Source organism: Polypterus senegalus, chromosome 11 (assembly GCF_016835505.1).
Source record: "Polypterus senegalus isolate Bchr_013 chromosome 11, ASM1683550v1, whole genome shotgun sequence".
NCBI lineage: Eukaryota > Metazoa > Chordata > Cladistia > Polypteriformes > Polypteridae > Polypterus > Polypterus senegalus.
Genome location: NC_053164.1, coordinates 165,927,694 through 165,949,840, shown reverse-complemented (window position 1 = coordinate 165,949,840; position 22,147 = coordinate 165,927,694). Strand labels below are relative to the sequence as shown.

At 37.0% G+C, this 22,147-nt stretch overlaps 1 protein-coding gene across 1 annotated transcript in view; it reads left to right on the top strand.

Moving 5' to 3' along the window:
* Positions 1 to 22,147, top strand: part of zgc:136858 (uncharacterized protein LOC678543 homolog) — a 171,427-nt gene that overhangs the window by 96,121 nt on the left and 53,159 nt on the right. The window contains exons 15-18 of the mRNA XM_039770052.1: positions 10,510 to 10,624; positions 11,584 to 11,721; positions 11,847 to 12,013; positions 15,023 to 15,105. Coding sequence (XP_039625986.1) covers positions 10,510 to 10,624; positions 11,584 to 11,721; positions 11,847 to 12,013; positions 15,023 to 15,105 — 503 coding nt within the window. The remainder of the gene's footprint in view (positions 1 to 10,509; positions 10,625 to 11,583; positions 11,722 to 11,846; positions 12,014 to 15,022; positions 15,106 to 22,147) is intronic.

Here is a 22,147-nt window from a genome sequence, read left to right as displayed (position 1 = left end):
AAAACTAAGCCTCTCTGTCAGATCAACAATTCAGGAGATCAACAATTCAGTCATAAAATACCGCATTCCTAAAGCTTTGGGGCAGAGAAAAAATGTTTTTTCCATTTCCTTGCTTTTAAAACATTATAACAAGTAAAATGCTAGTTCTACAAACAAAGACATACAAAATATTTATCAACTTACATGCAACAAATCTTCAATGCCTGTTTAATGTAATATACTCACCAACTAAATCAAACACCCCAGAAATATTATTATCATTGGATGCAGAAAAAGCATTCGACATGATTGAATGGAAATACCTTTTTACTATATTGGAGAAGTTTGGGTTTGGCCCGAACATTTGTGCATGGATTAAATTACTGTATACTAACCCAGAAGCTTCAGTTTGCATCAATAACATTTGCTCAGACTACTTTAAACTAGAACGTGGCACAAGACAAGGATGCCCTTTGTCACTGCTGCTGTTTGCGATTGCCATTGAACCACTGGCAATACATTGTCGAAATACTGATCAGATAAAGGGGATTAGCAGAGAAGGACTGGAACAGAAAATCTCATTATATGCAGATGATATGGTACTGTATATTTCAAACCCAGAAAATTCTGTGCCTGCAGTCTTAGCAGCACTCACAGAATTTCAAAAGATCTCTGGTCTCAGAATTAATCTGAATAAAAGTGTACTCTTTCCAGTGAATTCTCAAGCATATAATATTAGATTAGATACCCTACCTTTTATCATTGCAGAACAGTTTAAATACCTCGGGTAAACATCACAAGTAAACATAAAGCTCTTTATCAACAAAATTTCGGCGTCTGCATGGAAAAAATTAAACAAGACTTAAATAGATGGTTAACCCTTCATCTCACACTAGCTGGAAGAATTAACACTGTTAAGATGAATATTCTTCCTAAGCTCCTTTTTTTATTTCAAAACATACCAATATACATTAATAAATCGTTCTTTAAGCAATTAGATTCAACAATAACCTCATTTATTTGGAATTCAAAACATCCACGCATCAAAAGAGTGACCCTACAAAGACAAAAGGCAGAAGGCGGCATGGCTCTACCTAACTTCCAGTTTTATTACTGGGCAAAATATACAGCGATAAGAACCTGGACACAAATAGAAGAACATACACAGGCTTGGACCGCAATAGAAGTAAAATCCTGCAGTACTTCTTTGTATTCCTTGCTCTGTGCTCCAATAAACACACGTTATCGGCAATATACAAATAACCCAATTGTGCTCCACTCACTTAGAATCTGGAACCAATGTAGAAAGCATTTTAAGACGGAGAAGCTTCTATCTGTGGCACCCCTGCAAGAGAACCACCTCTTTCAACCTTCACAAACATATGCAGTTTTTAATATCTGGAAAAAATTTGGAATTAACTTGCTTAGAGATCTTTATATAGACAACGTCTTTGCATCCTATGAACAATTACATTCCAAATTTAACATTCCAGCTACACATTTCTTTCACTATCTTCAAATCAGGAACTTTGTTAAACAGAACCTTCCAGATTTTCCTCATCTTGCACCCTCATCCATGCTGGAAAAATATTGCTCAATCTCAAGGAATTAGACTCCATCTCTACAATATATAAAATCATTTTACAATCCCTTCCTTTCAAAGATCCAAGAGGACACTGGGAAAAAGATCTCTCAATTAATATATCAGAAAAGGAGTGGAAAGTAGCAATGCAGAGAATTCACTCAAGCTCCATATGCGCAAAGCATACAATTATACAACTCAAAATTATATATCGAGCACATCTGTCTCGACTAAAACTCTCCAAAATGTTTCCAGGGCATGATCCAACCTACGAACGTTGCAACCAAGCCCCAGCCTCACTGGGTCACATGTTTTGGTCCTGCACCAAATTAACATCATTCTGGACAAAATTTGTAATTACCTTTCAGACTCACAATCCCTCCTAACCCATTAACAGCTGTGTTTGGGGTTCTTCCAGAGGGTCTTAAAGTGGAGAAGGACAAACAAATTGTGATTGCATTCACTACACTGTTGGCACGCAGACTTATTCTGATAAACTGGAAGAACCCAAACTCTCCTCTTTTAAGTCAATGGGAAACCGATGTGTTATATTATTTGAAATTGGAAAAATCAAATACTCAGTTAGAGGATCCGTACAGACTTTTTTCAAAACATGGCAGGATCTAATCAGTAATATTTTAAAATAAGTTCATAATGCACAGAGAATTTATTAATTTAGGTATGTTTACAAGCCTTAAATTTTACGCCGTTTGGCTTGCTCTCTCTCTCAGGGGTGGGGATTGATCTGTTCTTAACTCAATTCTTCTCTTTGTAAAAACTTGATTGTTTTGTATGGATTGTAATAAAATTAATAAAAAATAAAGTTTGATAAAACTTACATGCAACATATCACTGCACCACATTCCACCTCTTGATAAATTTTGTACAATGTCTTTATGGTCATTATTAAACAGTCTTATTTCAACAGTCAGTTTCACAAATTCTGTTTTTGATTTGCAGTAACTGATTTTCTTATTTTTACAATCTAGTAGTTCAAAATGAGACAAGTCCACTACTTAAACTAAACTAGCCCAATTCCATTTTAAGTCTATTTTGTACATTTTTCTTTCACCTAAACTAGGTCCAGTGTCTGAATTTTAAGTAAATCACTGTCCCATACTATTCATCAAAACATATGCAGCTATACTATTAGCTTCAAAATTTGAAAGGTAACATACCACAGGTGCCATTGCCAACCACCTCTGCCCATGTGAGAGCACCAATCAAACCTTGTGGCCACTCTTCTCACATTTGGGTTGACTTAGCTGCCTTTGGTACTATTTTACTCATGGTGCAACAGTTTTCTTCCACTGGCCTTTACCAGTATAAACTGGCATCACCACCATGAGACATCACAGCTTTGCAACCCTCATCATTACACCAGTAAGCCACCTCTAGAGTTGCTTGATCACCATATCCATACTGCTGTGCTAAACATCTTGGTCCAGAATTGGCCCACTGATCACATGCTTGTTCCACAGCTGACAAATGCAGCAATTGCATTATGCTCGAATACCCATTACTGATATATTCTAGGTTCTATCACTCCCTCCCTGTCTATGCATCTATGTCAATATGTATAACTCAAGAAAATGAACACCAGTCCTACGTATTGACATGTGGCATAGGTAGTATACAAATACAGTACTGAATTTGTATGTAATTGTTAAGGTACACACTTATTTGTATTTAATGTTTAAAAAAAAATACATAAAAATGCCACCCTGACCAAAGCACTGTCTGAAGTGTTTACCCTGTTGATGTCCCAAGATACAACAATATTTTTTAATTTATTAAATAGGCAACATTAATCTCAAACGTTAACGGTTTTAACTTTCCCAGAACTGTATAATAGTTGAATCAATATTAATCATTTACTGTTTCTCACTCTCCTTCTTTTGTTTATTTACAATGGTTCTTATTTTTTTTTTCTTCAGGTTCAGGTTAGAAACAGCTTTGCTCACTCTACAGGAAATTATTAAGATGCATCTTTCTGCACACATTTTGCAGTAGCTGATGGCATCTTTTCCTTTGTGAGGCGAAGTTTCTCCTCACCTCACATTTTTGTATCTCATCCCTTGTGTTATTCAAGGTTTCAGACAGCAATGCCTGTAAATGTTGACTGTTCCTTCTTTTCTTGCCTTTTTTCGTTATTCTAACAAAATATGAGTCTGGAGACACACTTTATTTCATCACCACGGCATGCCCCTTCCACGTCTTTTTGTTGTCCAGTTTGACAAGGACTGGATCTCCCTTTTGCAAAATGGGTAAGTCTCGTATTTCGTGTCTTTTGAGGAAATAGTAAGCCTGTTTTTGTTTGGCCCTGTTCTCCCTCACCACAGCATATTCCTTTTCAGGCCATTTCAGCTTAAGGCTACATTCAGGGATTAGCAATGTCCTAATTTTCCATCCCATTAAAAGTTCTGTGGGGCTTATTCCTGTGGACATTGCTGGTGTTGCTTAGTATGTCATTAATGCTAGTAATAGATCTTCTTGTTGCAAGATATGCTTCACGATTTTGCACAGCGAGCCTGTTACCTTGTGCATGGTGGAAGCTGAAGGGTCTTTTCAGAATCATACTGGGTGATGAATAATGTCCAGGTCGGGCTTGTATACTGGGACTCATTATCACTTAATATTTGACTAGGCGCTCCAAATCTGGCAAAAGTGGTTTTCATTCTTTAAATTACTTTGTCCATAGTAGTTGCTGGCAGATGGGGTATTTCAAGATAATGTGAATAATATTCCAATATTACAAGATAACTCCGCCTCTGATGTTCATATATCTGTGCCTATTCTCTGCCATGGTCTGTCTGGAAGCAGTGTAGCAGTGACAGGTTCTTTCCTCTGTGTTGGTTTTCTTCCCTACAAAACTTACATGCCTCCACATGATGTTTAATATCAGTGGATATACCCTGTTACCATACTGCTGCCTTTGCACGCTCCCTGTACTTAGTCAGGTCTTGATGTCCACTATGTATACATTCTAGTATGTCATTTCTCTAATTTCTGGGAACTACTATACAGTTGTTAAAGGTGATAAAGCCATGATAGTGAATCTTTCACAGGATAAAAGTATTTTACCATTTATGGTCTACATTTTAACATTTCTGGCAATCCTTCTGGAACATACTTTCTAACTAACTGTAACTGCTTGTCACTCTTTGTAGCTTCATTTATTTCCAAGAGTTTGTTTTGTGATGCTGGTATGCATTTCATGAACATGTTAACATAGCAAGCTACTTCTACTTCTGTATCACTTTTTACCCCCAAGTCCTGTGGACTTCTTGAAAATCTATCTGCTTTTTCTAGGGTCTGCCTGGTGCAAGCATATTTTACAACAGAAATGCATCAGTCATAGTAACAGTCATTGACATCTTACTGGCACTGCATTCAGATCTTTAATATTAATTAGTGCCATTAGCAGTTTGTGGACCATAATTAATTAAAATATAGTCATTCCTACAAGGTATTTTTTGAACCCCCTTACATGACGACACTGTTGTTATGCACTTCTTTTTAATATGTTAGAATTTCTTTTCAATGTCTATTAACTTAAAGAAACAATACGCTACTGGCTTCCAAACATCTCTGTGGTTCTAAGCTATAGCTACTTGCATCAGCTGACACAGCAGTAGTTAACGCCGGGTCATAATGAACCAAGATGGGGGCCCTCATTCAGAGCCTCTTTCAGCCTTTGAAAGGATTGCATTTTGGTTGGGCTCAGGTCCATACTGTACTTTAATTTTAAAGTGTCCCCATTTATTAAGTTTAAGTCCCACATTTTCAATTCTGTGTAGTACATTCTGTAGATGTGAATCATGCTGTGCCGCATCACATCCATAAAATATCACACCCCCATACACAAGAAAGCCCTTGGTAGTAGACATTATCAAGAACCCAGTGGTCAATCTGGCTCCTGAGAACCTGTGTGGAGATGGAAGACCCTTTCAGAAGAACAACCATCATCGCAACACTAATCTGGGCTTTATGGCAGAGTTGCCAGAGAGCACACAAAAGCTTGCTTGGAGTTTGCAAAAAGGCCCTTAAAGGACTCTCGAATTGACAAAAACAAAATTTCTCTAGTATAATTAAAACCAATTATTCAGACTCAATATCTTATCAGCATGTCTGCAGGAAACCTGACACTGCTCATCATCTGCACAATTCCATTTCAATGGTCGAAGCATGGTGGAGGCAGCATCATTCTCTGGGGCTGTTTTTCAGCGGCATGGACTGGGAGACTACTCAGGTTTGTGGAGCTGAATGGAGCAAAGTACAGAGATATTCTTAATAACCATCTCCGGATCTGGACCTCAGACTTGGCCAAAGGTTCACCTGTTGTGACTTGAAGCACAAAGCAAAGATAACACAGCAGTTACTTAGGGACAATTTTGTGAATGAGTCCAGACTTGAACCCAATCAAACATCTCTGGAGAGACCAGAAAATAGCTGTCCACTATCTATCTCCATCTATCCTGAAAGAAATTGTGATCTGCCGAGAAGAATGGCAGAAGAATGGCAAATCTAGGTTTGCGAAGCTTGGTGTAAAGGGTCAGAATACTTGCGTCAATGTGATATTTCAGTTTTTTTTTGTTTTTTTTTTTTAATAAATTTTCAAAAATGTCTAAAATGATGAGCGAAAAAAATTTATTTCAATGATTTTAACACAAGACTGCAAGATAGAAAATTTGTACAAATTTTAATGGGGTTTAAATACTTCCTAAACACGGTATATGCTTAGAAATGGGGACAACATTATCATTTCATAAAGTCCCACATGTAGTCAGACCAGTATATGACATTTTACATTTGTTACTACCCTGTAAGGTTCTGCAATCCACTGTCAAATTATCAGTGCTCTGCTGTCAAAGAAAAACAACCTGTGCAGACAGCCACAATTGTAAATTATATAGCAGGGACAGTCTTAATATTTCATAAAGTCACAAGTGTAATCAGAACTATGTAAGACTTGGTGTGTATGCTACTACTTACTTTTAGAGTAAGTCCAAAAGTTTTCTTATCTACTCTATTTCTTTTTGTATCATCCTATATTTATGTAATCTATTAAAATAGTAATTGTACAGGAAACAAAGCAACTTGATAGTTACAAAAAGTCAGCCTGGATTCACTCTTCACAAGGAAAAGGGAAGTAGTTACTCTTGATTGAGAAGATTAACTGGAATAGTATTTAAGAGGTAATGGGAAGGACAATGCTGAAGTGTCAAGTATTGAAAGAGACTAGCTAAAATAGATGTATCTATGCTGGTACTGTAATAAAGAACTTGAAAGACAAAAAACAAAAATCATAGCAAAAGGTAATTATTAAATTATGGAAATAAAGTCAGGAAGATGTTAAATATATATTGACAGAATATACTGGAAACAATTAATTCTTTCTACAGGATATTGACATCCTGAAAGAACTTGCTTTAATAATGATGTAGCTGCAGCAAAATGGGAATCGTGTTATAGTTGTATAATTCCCATTCTAAGCAACAGGATATAGGAGGCATGGCAATAGCCATGGTCACAAGCAAGGTGTGACAATGTGCATTTCTTAGGGTATGTTTGTGACAAACTGTAACAAACAAATAAGAAGCTGGTTCAGGATATTAAAGAACAGAAGAAAAGTTTAAGTAATCGCATTGAATCAACCTTTAAAGGTATGCTAGAAAAGAAAAAAATCAGGAAAATGGGAGTAAGTTTGAGAATAAATTTAAAGCACTTGGTGCTCAGTTTAAAGACATTAAGCAATCGTTCACAACTCGTATTGAAATAGTTGAACAATTGGCATCTAATGAAAAAGCAAAGGCTGTAAATTCTGAATGCAAAGTACTTGGAGACAGACAAGCTGCACTGTAAGAAGGATACAAAATAATGTCAGAATCGAAGTTCTCCCCGAAAACCTTGAAAGCCCAAATCCTGTGAAATTCATAGTTGAACTATTCTCTAAAATAATTGTAGAGGACTTTAAATCAGACACTGAGATATCAGCAGCTTTTCGCACACGTGGATCGAATGCCTCAAAACCCAGAAGCTTCATTGTGCGTTTGACAAATTACAATCTAAACTAAATTTTATGTCACTTCTCATACTGTAACAAGAGATTATGCTTGAAAATAACCACATTCATATTTGCTGTTTTCTCCCTCTCAATAGTTGCTAAACATGCCGCATTTTACAGCATTAAACAGAAGTTACATAAAGCCGAAATCAGATAGGGCCTCTTATATCCTGCTAAACTGAGAGTGGATATTCAAGTCAAGTTCTGCGTTTTTAGTTTTCAAGATGAAGCAGAAGAAGAACTAAGAAAATTGATCCCAACACTTTTTGAAATGTAATCGTGAGTCATATGGTGTCCTGGCAAGGCAAAGAAGATTTTACCTGCAATTTGGTCCATTTGTAATAAGACTTTTGCTTTAATTATACATTCTGCTTTCTTCTTGGCTATTTCTTTACATGTTAATTGCAATCATAGTTATGCATTTTTATTTATTTGTTTATTTTATTTTATTTTTATTTATTTTTCTTTTCCTCCCCAAAGGGGACTGTTTAACAACATACCCTTGGTTTATTGTATTAGGATTGTACAATCATATGTTATTTGCTTCTCCATGGGCACTGTTTAACATCATTCCCTGGGTTTAATCTTTCAGAACTGTTTAAAATTATATTCTAGGTTTATAGTATTTGGACTGTTTTGCCAATAGATATCTCTACTTTAATTGTTCTATGTCACTGCTGGGGCTTGTTTTGTTTTGGACATGTTCTGTCTCTAGGTATGTCAGAGGACTGGGACTCCGTGAGGTCTGATCTAGCCTTACGTGGGGAGGCAAATTGGGAGGATAGGGAGGAAAAATGGAGGGGCGAAGGTCGAGAGAAAGAGAGCAATTAGTTTTTAATATATCCTTTTTACCCCCGTAGTTGTAAGTGCCAACACAACAATAGGCTTATAGCAATAAACTGGAAAAATTGGAAATTATGGTTAAAGCTAACTTACGTAATAATGTACTATTTTCATTTAAGACCACAAAATGTCAACAAAAGCTCAAAAGCAGTGTCTCTCTGACCAACCAATGAACTTTGTGAGCTGGAATGTCAAAGGTCTCAATCACGAATTAAAGAAAAAGAAAGTATTATCTCACCTAATAGGTCTAAATACCACGATTTTCACAGAAGACTCACTTATTAAGCCAGGATCAATTTTGGTTGCAAAGAGATTGGACTACTCAAATATTCCACTCCAGCTATACAAAGAAAACTGGAGGTGTGGGAATTTTAATACATAGAGCAATTTCATTGGTAATATCAGATGAAGTATGTGATTCTGAAGTGTGATATGTGATCGTTTTGGGTAATTTATTTAACTGTAAGTGATTTTGATAAAAAAAATATACACACCCAATGTGGATGATAGAGACGTTATCCAAAATGTATTTGCATCCATTCCTAACAGGAACACCCATAAAATTATAACGGCTGGAATCCAAACTTAGATGGGTCTTCAGCCACAGGGGAGATGACATCTAACACTGCAAAAACAATTACACAGTTTGTAATTGATCATAACTTATCAGACCCTTGGAGATTTCTAAATCCAAACTCAAGAGCATATTCCTTCTTCTTACCAGTACATCATTGTTACTCAAGAACTGATTATTTCTTTGTATAGGTACCATGATCAAATCTTGCAAGTGCAACACTATTGTTATCTCTTTATAGAAACCACAGACAATAAAATTTTACCTCAAACTTTTCACCAAGCATTAATGACTGTGTTTCCTAAGAAAACTAAGGACTTATTACAATGTGTATTATACACACCAATCTCACTTCTGAATAATAATGTTAAGATACTTTCCAAAGTTCTAGCTAGAAGGATTGAAAAAGTGCTTCCTTTGGTAATATCACAAGACCAAACCAGATTTATTAAAGGCAGATACTGAGCTTAGAGATTTGTACACAGATAATGACTTTGTATCCTATGGACAATTAATTATACTCCAAATTTAGCTTCCCATCAACACAATTTTTCTATTATCTCTAAATCAGAAACTTTACTAAACAAGATCTGCACAATTTTCCTCACCTCCCACCTATTTCTATTTCAGAAATATTGATCACTCTTCAGGACTCAGGCAGCATCTCTATAATATATAAAACAGTCCCTTCCTTTTAAAGATTCCAGAGTACAGTGGGAAAAGAATCTCTTACTCAACATTTCAGAAAAGGAGTGGAAGGCAGCCATGCACAGAATTTATTCTAGCTCCATATGCGCAAAGCATACAATTATTCAACTTAAAATCTTATTTCATGCACATCTATCTCATTTAAACTTGTCTAAAATGTTTCCAGGGCAAGCCTCATTGGGTCACACGTTTTGGGTATGGACCAAATTAACATCATTCTGGACCAAAATTTTTAAATGCCTATCAGACAGCCTTGGTATCACTAACCCATTAACAGCTGTGTTTGGTGTACTCCCAGATGGACTTAAAGTGGAGAAGGACAAACAAACTGTAATTGCTCTTACTACACTATTGGTATGCAGCTTTAACTTGCTCAACTGGAAGAATCCTAACTCTATTCTTTTAAGTGGGTAGCTGATGTTATATACTATTTGAAATTGGAAAAATCTAATTTTTGCATTGTAGGCTGAAGAGTTTTGACAAAATGTACCTGAGTGAAGGCTCAATTAACCCTTATTGCCAATCAGTGATAGTCTGGAGGTGTTTTAATGATATGACATAAGTTTGTTGTCAAGGGGATTCTTATAAAATATGTGGGAAGAAATGAGCATCGATAAGGCCATGAATTCACTCAGTGACTGAAATATTGTTCATAGTAAAACTCCCTTGGTGTTTTAATTATAGATTGGATTTCACTAGGCCTTCAAATGATCACTAGATATTGTATCATAACTTGAATTACTTTTCTATTAATAGGTATCTAAGTTTTATAAGAATTTGGCATCAGCTTCTTTGGTGTGCTTGGATGGCAATCTTCCAGTTTCCACCATTAATTATGTGTGTGATATTGCTCAAAAACATTCTGTTCCAGGTAATGCTCTGTCTTTACAGTTATACTTTATAAGAATAGTTTTTTTTTTTGCATGTTTTAATGAATAGTGTTGCTTATGGCTGTAATGTCAAAAGCAAGCCTTTAAAAATGCTGAAAATTCTTCATCTTGCCTCATTTGAACAAACCTCTGCAATGAAAACTTAAATACCTAGCATTTCACCCTTATCAAAACTAGTTTGTGTACTGGTTACTTGGATTTGATAGGCACCAGAGTAGTATAGAAGGTATTGCTGCTGCCACCACAGCCATATTAAAATGCTCTTTTAGTGCCTGTGTATGTTTTCTATTGATGCACCAGGTTTGTTCCTCATTTTTTAACTGATACCCTTAAATATGTTTGAGAGTGAGATGCACAGACATGGAGAAGTATCTCATCCTGGGTTGGCTCATGTCTTGCTCCCAAAGCTGTTGGGATAAATTTGAGCTACTGATTGTGAAATAAAAAATGAGTTAAAAAAAAGAATGACTATCTGAATCAGAAAAAGGAATATTAAAAAAAAACTTTTTATGATGATCTATCATGTTGAAGTATTTTAATTCACATGTTTGCCATCAGAAAATGGAATACAAAAGAAAACTATTTTTATGTTTTATAATGTAAACATTTGTTAATTGACATTTTTCCATTTATTTATGCATTTATTTATATGAGTGTATGTGTCTTTGTTTGCACTGTATCACTGCTGCTATTCTGAGGAGTCATTTAAACAAGAACTTCAGTGTACTACGTAACTAGGACATTTGAAACTGAACTTGAAATGGAACAGGACAAGTGGGAGCATTGCATCCTGAAAAAATGCTTTCTGAAGAATTTTTGTTAATTTTGTTAGGTTTTATTTCAATTTAGATGTTAAAACATTTTTCTATTCTATTATTTATGTAGAATGTTGTTAAAAATATAAAAAAAAAATCTAAACCTGTCAAAATTATTTTCCCAGTGTGGTATGAGCCAACAGACCCTAAAAGAGCCTGCAAACCTTTCCTGTCTGACAGCTGGAAATCTCTAACATTTATTTCACCTAATTTGTCTGAACTTTATGCAATTAACCAGGCATTAGGTCTTCCTGTTTCATCAGGTATGTTTAAGAACACACTTCTGTGTATTTTTATAAGGGGGACTGAAATTATTTGTACGGATATATATTACACTATATGGTATTTGATATATTTTGTTTCCTCTTTTTATATATATATATATCAGCACTTCCTACTTCATTGGATGAAATCCTTAACAGTGCAGCCACATTGTCCCGGCCTCTACTAGAATTTTTAAAGTGTGTGATAGTGACACTGGGTGCTCAGGGAGTCCTTTTGTGTGGGAGGTCCAAAGATGGAACGGTTTGCCTCCAACCTAGAAAAGACAACATGGTAAGTTAGCCCGATGCTCATTATGGGTTGTGACAGTGTGACAAGGGTATTATGAGTTTAACTTAAAATCCTGACATTACATTTCCAGATTGTACTCTGTCTCACTGTGCAATTTGAACAAGTCAATTACAATATTTTTGTTCTAGATATACTAGAGTATGCATCAATAACAGCATTAATTTTGTAACAGTGTTTACAGCAGAAATGTTCTGCAATGAATAATAAAATCAATCTACCCATTCATCTTGTAATTTGCTTAATTACAAGAGCTGGAAACCATTTCATATTGAAAAATCTATTATTCATTTCAGGGTTGTCCGATCATAGTCAAACGTAAGGCAGGAATTAAACTTGGACAGGACTTCAGTCTATTGCTCTACACATTCGCTTATATACCCGTACTCCATCAAACTGCACCAATTTAGAGTTACCAGTAAACCAAGCAATCTTTTACTCCTTAAGCATGGGGAGAAAGTCCACATGAGAACTGACTGTGCCTGAAGAGCTTTGGGCAGCAGAAAAACCTTTCTGCTGATCTTTCTGCTGATATAAAAAATGGAAATTGTTAGAAGTGAATTAAAAAACAAAAGTTTATTTTAAATTTACTGCCCAAATAATGGTTCAATAGAGAAGAGAATTCCTAGATTTGGTATTTTTGTGTGGCCTTTGCATATGCAGTCATGTCGATTTCCTTCTGAGACTCCTTACACTTAGGGCTCCTAAGTTCAATTCTGGGCTAATCTGACTGTGGGTTTTCAAACCAACCAATTTCATGGTTCAGCCTTACTTCTAAATTAATACAATCGTTTAATAAGTATTTTTCTTCTCTTATTTTGCAAGTAGAAATATGTGCTAATATACATTGTTTACATGTAAATACAATTCTGAAATTTGCATTTTTTGCCATATCTTTAATTGTTAATTTTTCTTCACTGTATTATTTTTAATTCACCTTCCCTGTGGAGTTTACTCCCTTAATTGTAATTAAATACCAACAATGAGTGATGAGCAGTAATCAAACGACATGAATGTTAAAGGGGAGCAGCTACTACTTTAGTATATAATTCACTTGTGAGCTAATTAATAAGGAAATACTTAAATGACCAGGACAAAAAAAGGAAAATCTTTAAAAGCATGAAAAACAGCAAAAATTAATGTCACACACAAATGCATGCTACATTCCTGTACAAATATAGCAATACAACTTTGTCATTTCTGGATTGACACAAAAAGGGAAGGAAACAGAGAAATAACAGCTTATTTAATAAAGGCAGAGTCCAGTTAAAAACAGAAGGTGGTTGGGATGAGCAGTGGTAGTTAAGGTGGTCTGTGGGACTGAACTTAGTTTTCAATAAATAGCTCTCAAATGAATGTAACATTGCTGTAGCAGCTCCGCTTTAGCATTCAGTGTCATTTGCACCCATGTTTGCACTGCTCAACACTAATTTTAGTTATTTGGATAAAATTAAGAGAGTAACTGGCACAGAAATAAGGTGAATTGAAATAAAAATGGTAAAAGATAATTACCATTTAAAGATATGGCAAACAATCCAACTTCTGCCTTATCCTGCTCTGCATGTGTTTGGCCCCCTTGTTTTTTAACCTCTTTATGACGTTTTACTTTGTTTTCTACTGTCTTCTTTTTTTGACCTTGCTTTAACCTGCTTTTGTTTCAATGACACCTGGTCCGTGGTGATTATTTTCCCTTTTTCGAATAATAATTTCCATTTGTTTGTGTTACTACAATCTTTACTTTCTTTTTTTATACTTTATAATTTTCCTACTTTCATATTCTTTAACTTTCTCCACATGTGTATCGCACCAATGTTTTTTTTTGAGCCTTTCGAATTCCACTGCTTTCATAATGTCTGACCTGCTCTGCATGTGTATAGTGCCAACGTCTGGATTGGACGTGCTTTTGTTTCAGTTCCACTTGTTCCGGGCTTATAATTACTTTCCTTATTTCCTGAATTTGCACCTAGATTATTCTTCTTCTTTTTTGTCTCTCCAATGCTTTTGAGTCTCTTTTCTCCGTGCTGCTTTCTTCTTCGCTTAGTCATCTACATTTCATTTATAATGTATTGTCCTAATACGCTTTATATGCGCTGAGTGCCCTGGATATGTGTGTGCTCAAAGCCAAACCACGACTGAGTGTGTTGCTGCCCATGCTCTTATTTGTTATTGGTTGTAAGTAGAGTGTGTCTTGCAAGAATCTCATGTTCTACGTCATTGCGAGACGGTCCTGGGTCAATCAGTCTCTTGGCACAAAGTCTCATGTTTAAGGTCTCCTCAAGACGCTCCGTGGCCAATCTCTTTAGTCTCGCAGGTCTTTTAAGTGTCTTCCAAGATCTTAACGTGAAGATCACGTCTCATCGCCCTACTGTTTCACTCCAGGATTTTTTTTATAATAGAGAGATAATAATAATATAGTAAAATTCAATACAAAATAATTGTTAAAATAAGTATGTAAAGGTTATTAAAGTATCAAAAAAAAATAAATTTGTGGTGATCTGTTGTGGAACAGCCCAGTGTAGAAGACCTTGTTGCTTGTTGTGAAAGGGGCTGCATAAAAATTCAAGTACCAGAGTACCAAAAATGTAGATCCACCACTAGGGAAAAAGCACCACAGTAAATGTAGAATTGTCAGTCAATTTTATAGCAGGTCTGGGATGTTCCTCAGTGTGTCCTGTTCATGGTATACTGTTGCTTTCTCAAGTTTGACTAAGAAAAAGTAAAATAAGGCAGTACTACTTAGATTGATAGATAGCTCTGTATGGCTTCAAAAATTAAACTGACATATAACAGAAATACTGACTGGTAAAAAAAGAAATGAATTGTCTTTAAATGAATAGATAAATTTCTTTCTTTCTCACTCTCTGTGTCTCTCTCAACTTATCAGCTTTGTTGCAATTCATCATTCTTCTCAATTTTTTTTTTATTTATTGATCAATAAATAAACAAAAAAATGTATAATTTTATTTTATTGTTTCTGTTTGTTCTCTCTTATAGGTGGACAGACTTTGTAGTATCCATTATTCAGCCATACCTGTACCATCCAAGAATATAATCAATGTGTCAGGAGCTGGGGACAGGTAAGATGTCCATATGAGAAGCATTACGATCCATGCTGCCAGGCAGGCAAAGATTTCAGTACAACTTTGACTCTGTGTTGTTGCATTTTAAGCCCATTTACACAAATTGTTTTCTAATCCTTACACATAATGTATATTGTACAAGTAGCATGATAAAAGGGAATGCTTAAATCACACATTGGATCTCAATGAACAAAATATTCAAGTGGAAAATCTTTACTGAATAATACCGTGTAATCGGTTGAGAATAAAATGATATAACAAAGGTCAATAGAAACCAAAATCAGCCCTTTGAGGGCTGGATTCAACATCACATTGAAAATCAAAGTCAAAAATTAAAATCATAGGCCAATCCAACTTGCATGAATATCACCACAGGAAATTCATAATGTGACTAAGTAGTGTGTACGGCCCCCACATGCCTATATGCACTCCTGGCAACATCTCAGCATGCTCCTGTTGAGATGGCAGATGATGTCTCTGGGGATCTCACCCCAGACCTGGATCAGGACATCGGTAAGTTCCTGGACAGTCTGTGGATCTACTTGGTGGTGTTGGATATATTGATACATAACGTCCCTGAAGTTTTTGATTGAATACAGGCCTGGGTAACGTGCAGGCCAGTTAATTTAATCAATGCCTTTGTCATCCAGGAACTGCCTACGTACTCTTGCCATATGATGCCAGGCCTTGTACTCCACCAGAAGGAATCCAGGGCCCACCGCATCAGAGTAATGTCTGACAGTGGCTCTGAGAATTTCATTCCTTTACCTAGCAGTAGTCAGGGTACTGTTGCCTAACATGTGGAGGTCTGTGAGAACCTCCAAGGATATGCCTCCCCAGACCATCACTGACCCACCGCCAAACTGGTCATGCTGGATGATGTTGCAGGCTGCATAACATTTACCTTGGTGTCTCCAGACTCTTTCACATCTGTCACATGTGCTCAGTGTGAACCTGCTCTCATTTGTAAAGAGAACAGGACACCAATGGCAGAGACTGCCAGTTGTGGTAATCTCTGGTGAATGCCATTCAAGCTGCATGGGGGTGTGAGCACAGGATATCAGGATGATATGAGGATATCAGGCCTTCAGTTTGTTTCTGACAGTATGCTGAGAAATATGCACAACAGTAGCCAGCTGAATGTCATTTTGTAGAGCTCTGGCAGTGCTTCTCCTGTTCCTCCTCACGTCATGTCCCCTGGTATCTTCTTTATGTACTTGAGATGGTGCTGGGAGACACAGCAAACCTTTGTATATTGTATATTATGTATGGGAACATATGGATTTGCCATCCTGGAGGAATACCTGTGTAACCTAAATCAGCCGCAGGTAATGCCTTGTGCTAGTAATAGTGACAAGGACAGTAGCAAAAACTAGAAGAAGAATCAATCAGGAAGGATAAGGAAAGAGCAATTATCCATGGCCACCACCTGTGAAACCATTCCCTTTTTGGGGTTGTCTTACTGTTGCCCCTTCGGGGCACTTGTTGTCACTTTTGTATGCATCAAAGCAGGTCAAGTTTATTCATAATTGCTTATGCTTTTCAAATCAATAGATTGATATCCCTAAAGATTAATTGACTCTATGTTAGACTGTGATGATTAAGTATTCCCTTAATTTTTGAGCAGTGTATTTTGCACTGCATAGCAAAAACAAAAAGGGGAATCATAGTTCTTTTAAAACCATGAAAGGTTCTGATCTTTTGAGTTTTGTGTAACTTTAAAATGTGAATACTGATCAATAATGACCAGCTTATTACTTGCTGCCACTTATTAATTCATAACTTAATGAATTACTATTGTTTATGTCTAGATAATTCAAGTTGTTTTGGATCAGCCATCTTATTTATTTTGTCATTAATCATCAATCATTTTTCCATTTTCTGCTCTCACACCTGTCCTTATTTAATAATAGTGAAATATTGGAGGGAAAAGCCAGTGTTTCGACAATGTGTCCTCAGTAATTACACCAAACTAAACTACTGTATCCTGAAATTCAATTTGACTTATTTCCTCATTCCAGCCTTTTTATTCTCATGGTGAAACTAATACATACGTACAGTCGGCTGTTTTTACCATCATTTTCAACCAAAGACCTGTGTGTTTGGTTAATAGATATGGTAACTGTAAATAGGCTGATGGGAATGAATAGGAGTGTGAATGAGTGTCATTTATAATGGACTGGCACCCTTTACCAAGCCGGTTTCAGACTTGCCCACAACTCTAGCTGTGCTCACTTTAGGCCATTATAACTCTATAATTGTATTAAGTAGGTTCAGAAATATATGACTAACTAGCTGATGCCCACTATAGCATATACTGGTGTAAGAATAGGAACGGAAAACGGTGAGAAAGGAATTCAGAAATCAAGAAAAAAGAAATACTTCTTGAAAGACGCAGTTGTGAATAGATGTTTTGCTGGAGACGACAGATAATGAGTCGAAAGATCTAACCCTAGAAAAAGCCACGTACAACTGACCGTGGCTGAAGACTGGTTGTTGTAGATTAACGCAAATCTTTGCAAACGTTTGTCCTTGGCACTTTTTGATGGTCATGGATAAGGTGAGTCTGAGTGGGAATTTTGTGTGTTTAAATTAAAACGGGAGATTGGTGTCAGAAAGAAGGAGAGAGATTCTGAGAATGAAGACTGTTTCATAATATTTGTATGTATTCGGGTAACGATGAGTCTTGTTCCATTGCAAAGACCTTTTGATGGCATAATATTTCGGAGGAGCATAACTATGGCTCCCACCTTCAGATGAAGGATATGGGGAGGCATGCCAGTTGGTGAGAGGGTGTGTAAAAACTGTGGGTACGTTAGTTGATCATTAGGATCGTCAGTGACCACTGTATCTACACTCTTGAAGGTCACTTTTTCACCCTGCATAAGATCAAGAACTTTGTTGTTCAGATGACGTTGTACAAAAAACCGTCGACAGAGAAGATACTGTCATTCATTTTATAACAAAGGCTTAGGAAACAACCGTCGCAGTATAACGAAAATAGCAAAGAGCAAAACAAATGCCAATGGTCGAGAGAGTACCTTCCTGTAGCAGACTACGGAAAAGACTCCCAGGCACATACATGGCCAAAGTGAAAGGTCACGCGGTCAGGCTAGATATGGGACGGTGATGTGACACCAATGGGGTCATGAGAGAGGAGCAGAGAACACGGTAGTCCGAAGGAGGAATAGGAATCAAGAAAAGCGGTGTGGGGGTGTATGGGAGGCTGCAGGCTGCGTGGGGAAGGGTTTGGAAGAGGACGAATAGGATTCAAGAAATGCTGTGTGGGCTTCGTGGGGGGGGGGTAGGGTTTGAAGAGGAAGCAGGACGAACCAGAAGAGAAATATACATAAGAGATTATTAATAGTTATTTTTAAGTCAAAATTACTATACCATCAGTAACGGCTGACCCCTTACCCAGCCTGCAGCTACATTACCAAGACCTGTGGCCTGGATAAATTCCTGAGATGAATCTACATATACCAAGCCGTACCTCTAACAAATATTTTCCCCTCAATCGACGGTTTACACAAGAATGCAAAAGCAGGTTTGTCAAATAAGTGAATAAATACATTAAATGGAACACAACAGCAAAACACTACTGCACATTCCCCATGAAAAAAAAAATATATATATATGTATATCCCTCCATCAAAGCAGCAATGTGAAAACACCATATATACAATAACAAACCCTCCCATGCCCTTGTAAGGTATAACACAAACAACACAAATAACAATGAATGAAAGCGGAAATGACAATGATGGTGAACTTGAGTCAGGGTATATTACTATCCTGAATATGGATGATTGGTCAACAAAGAATGGATGTGTTTGAATCTCCCAGAAAAATGGAACAACCTCACTGTGTATCCTTGGCATGTGGTAAACAATGAACTCCAACCCCGGGGTCTCTGGCGATAATTGAACTGAAGTAAATCCGGCGGAATGAAAAACAAACTGGATACAAAAGCGCAACATGAAAAACAGCTGGTAATGGTGGTTCGTTGTTGTAAAAATGAAATCTCCGTCTTTTTCCTTCCTCCCCTTTCTTTTCCCTCCTGATTGTTTAAATAGTAAAGAGCCAGATGTAATTGATTGTGAACAGGTGCTTTCCATCTTGGGGCTACAGTCTCTCTCCATCATCCGCCCCCTCTGTATTTACAGGGACACCATTCACTGACGCACACATTATATAAACAGCAAACGGGACAATGGAAACAAAACGCACTCAGCACAAACATTGAAAACACTATTACTATGTAGCCCCGCTACACATCAATCTTGCTTATAAACAGAAAATATTACTTAACAGTCCTCAAATACCTAATAAATACGCAACTAAGCAAAGATATTGAAGCAACAAATATACTCATTTACAAGAGGGGTTATTATCCAGCAGGTAACAGAAACTCAAGAAGCTAGAAAACAGAGAAAGTGCAAAGTTAACAAGATTAATCAGTAATCTGAATGATGATCCATTCTTTAACATTATCCTGAAAAACTGTCTTTGAAAAGAGACATTCTATTTGACTCTGTGTAGGAAAATACACAGATTTCAGTGTCACTGCTGACCCAGGGTGCTATGAGGATAACAACTCAATAAACAAAACCAAGAAGAAGAAATCTTTGGTCCTTGTTAAAAGAAATCAAGAGACCACTGGCCCTCTGTAAAAAACCTCAAGAAAGTAAACTACAGTAAATAATATTTTTATATAAATGCGATAAACAAAAATAAACTAAATGTTTTTGCTTTTTAAATATTTGTAGTTTTACCCATTCTATATGAATGTTAGAAGCAATCAAACCAATGCAAAAATCCATTGGGGAACCAATACAAATTATTTTATTTAGCTTATAAGATGATCACAAACTGCAGACAAATAAATAATTATTCAAGCTGAAAACATGATTTAACTTAAAATATTGATTCTAAAGTAGACAGCCAGGGAATGTAATGATGAATAGTCGTTTTAGACTGAAAATATATCTTAAATGAAAGCAGTAATATGTGTATTTTTGCAAAGAGAATTTTTCATTAAATCAATTCAGTTGTAATAGCATAGACAAACCAGTGTCTATGAAATTTAACAGACTCTGGTATCATAAAGTATAAATAATACTGACTTTCTTAGCTTCAGAAAATTGTGATTTCCACAAACTTTACAACTACCAAAAGACTACAAGTGTACACCTTATAACAGCTTATGAAGCCAAGAGACATAGTAACGACATTAATATGATTACACTTAGTTTATGTAAGAGAGTTGTGAACACACATCTGCAATACTGTAAGCAGTTTTGATTTTTTTTTTGTACAAGAAGAACATAACCAGTAGCTATGTGATAAAAGGTCCATGGCAAAGCACACTTTTCAGAAACAATCTAGAGTTTTGAAATGTGCAGGCTCAGAGCGGGTTTAAGCACACATGCCACTTCGAGGCTGAGTGGGGTGCTTCGCTGATCGCTTATTCACATGCAAATGCTAGCGGGTCAGTCAAGTGCTTCATTCACACCTTGGAGCAAGTGGAGGACAGCACCTGCACCATATCTGGGCCATAAAGGGAGATTAAGGATGTGCGAAAGAGGCAGGATGGTGAGGGGCCCATGCTGTAAGGAGTGGAGGCAGGTGGTCATGAGTATGTTCCATGGAAATGAGTGGTGGGCCACCACTCAAGAATGGGGCTGAAGGAGGGGTGCTCCTTTGAGCGATGCAGGGGAATAGGAGAGGCCCTGTCGTGCAGAGTCTCCCAGGTAGATGCCAACGGACTGCATGGGGGAGACATGAGTGAGGTTAGTAGGGGATTAATGGATGACTGCACCTGTCGGTGGTCTTCTGTTCATTGTGCAAGTTCCTGATGAGATAAGCTGAGGAGAAGGCAGTTTTTAGAAAGAGGCGCTGGTGCTCTTGACTATTTTAAAAGATGAATCTGCCTGAAATTTTAACCTAGTTTTTACTGGAGTGTTTACAGATTTTTAACCTCCACCATGTGCATTATTTTATTGTCGTTTAAAGTTCTTATTCTTTTAATGTCCTGTTTTTAGAAAGGGGCTTGGACCTTGTTTTAGTGTGGGGTTTGTTTTTAGTGCTTTTATTGTTTCAGTGCAATGTTAGGGCCATACTACAGACCTGGGCCACCAGTTGCAGTGGCTTGACTGGAGTGTGGAGCCTTCCTATGCAAATGGAGGCTTATGGGGGATGGAATGTGAGATAGTGTGTTTCTGGCACATGCATTTTAAATAAATACATAATGTGCGCACAATTTCAAATAGGGCATAGTTAATGTGGAGGAGCAACTCCAGAGGCAGATTTTGGGGTGGGCAATCTTGCATCCACATGCACATGTGTGATTGACTAGTTCCCTTATTATTACTGGAACCATGATTGCTGCACCTGCATCCCACAGTGTTTTAAAGAGAATTGAAGGCTAGAACAACAAAACAAGAGAACCATGAGTGAGTGCAGTATTAAGCGCCTCAGCCAGTTTAAGAAAGGAGAGGCAGAGAGGTCGGTAGCCTTGTGGTGGAGCGTTTGATTGGTGCTTTATTAGGTGAATCATTACCTTCTGATTTATTAAAGGAGTGGGTATGATGGTGGGATGTGGAGTCCTCCTCAGGGATCCACTGGACACCAGAAGAGCGTGAGGAAAGATAGGAGGACAGCTGACACTGATCAGTCTGGCAGACGCTGGTGTCTTTGACGGCTGGGCAAACCATTAGGTGAGCTGGTAAGACAGGAGAGAGGAATGGTTCAATTCAAACATTGGAAGAAGAGTAAGAACCTGATAACTGTGTTATTTCATTTTGGTTTTATCTTTGGATTAGTTATTAAATTTTAACTCATGGACTGTCACTTGGATTTTATGGATTATTTATTTATGGAAGACTTGTTGATGCACTGTACTCTCGACATGTTGTTTGGTTTTTAAAAAAAGCACTGAAAAACTTTATACCAACCCCTTGCTGACTGTGTGTGTTGTCATTTGCCCAGCTCATACTCGAGTATGTTATCAGCAGTTCTGCATTCAGGAGGCTCCCTG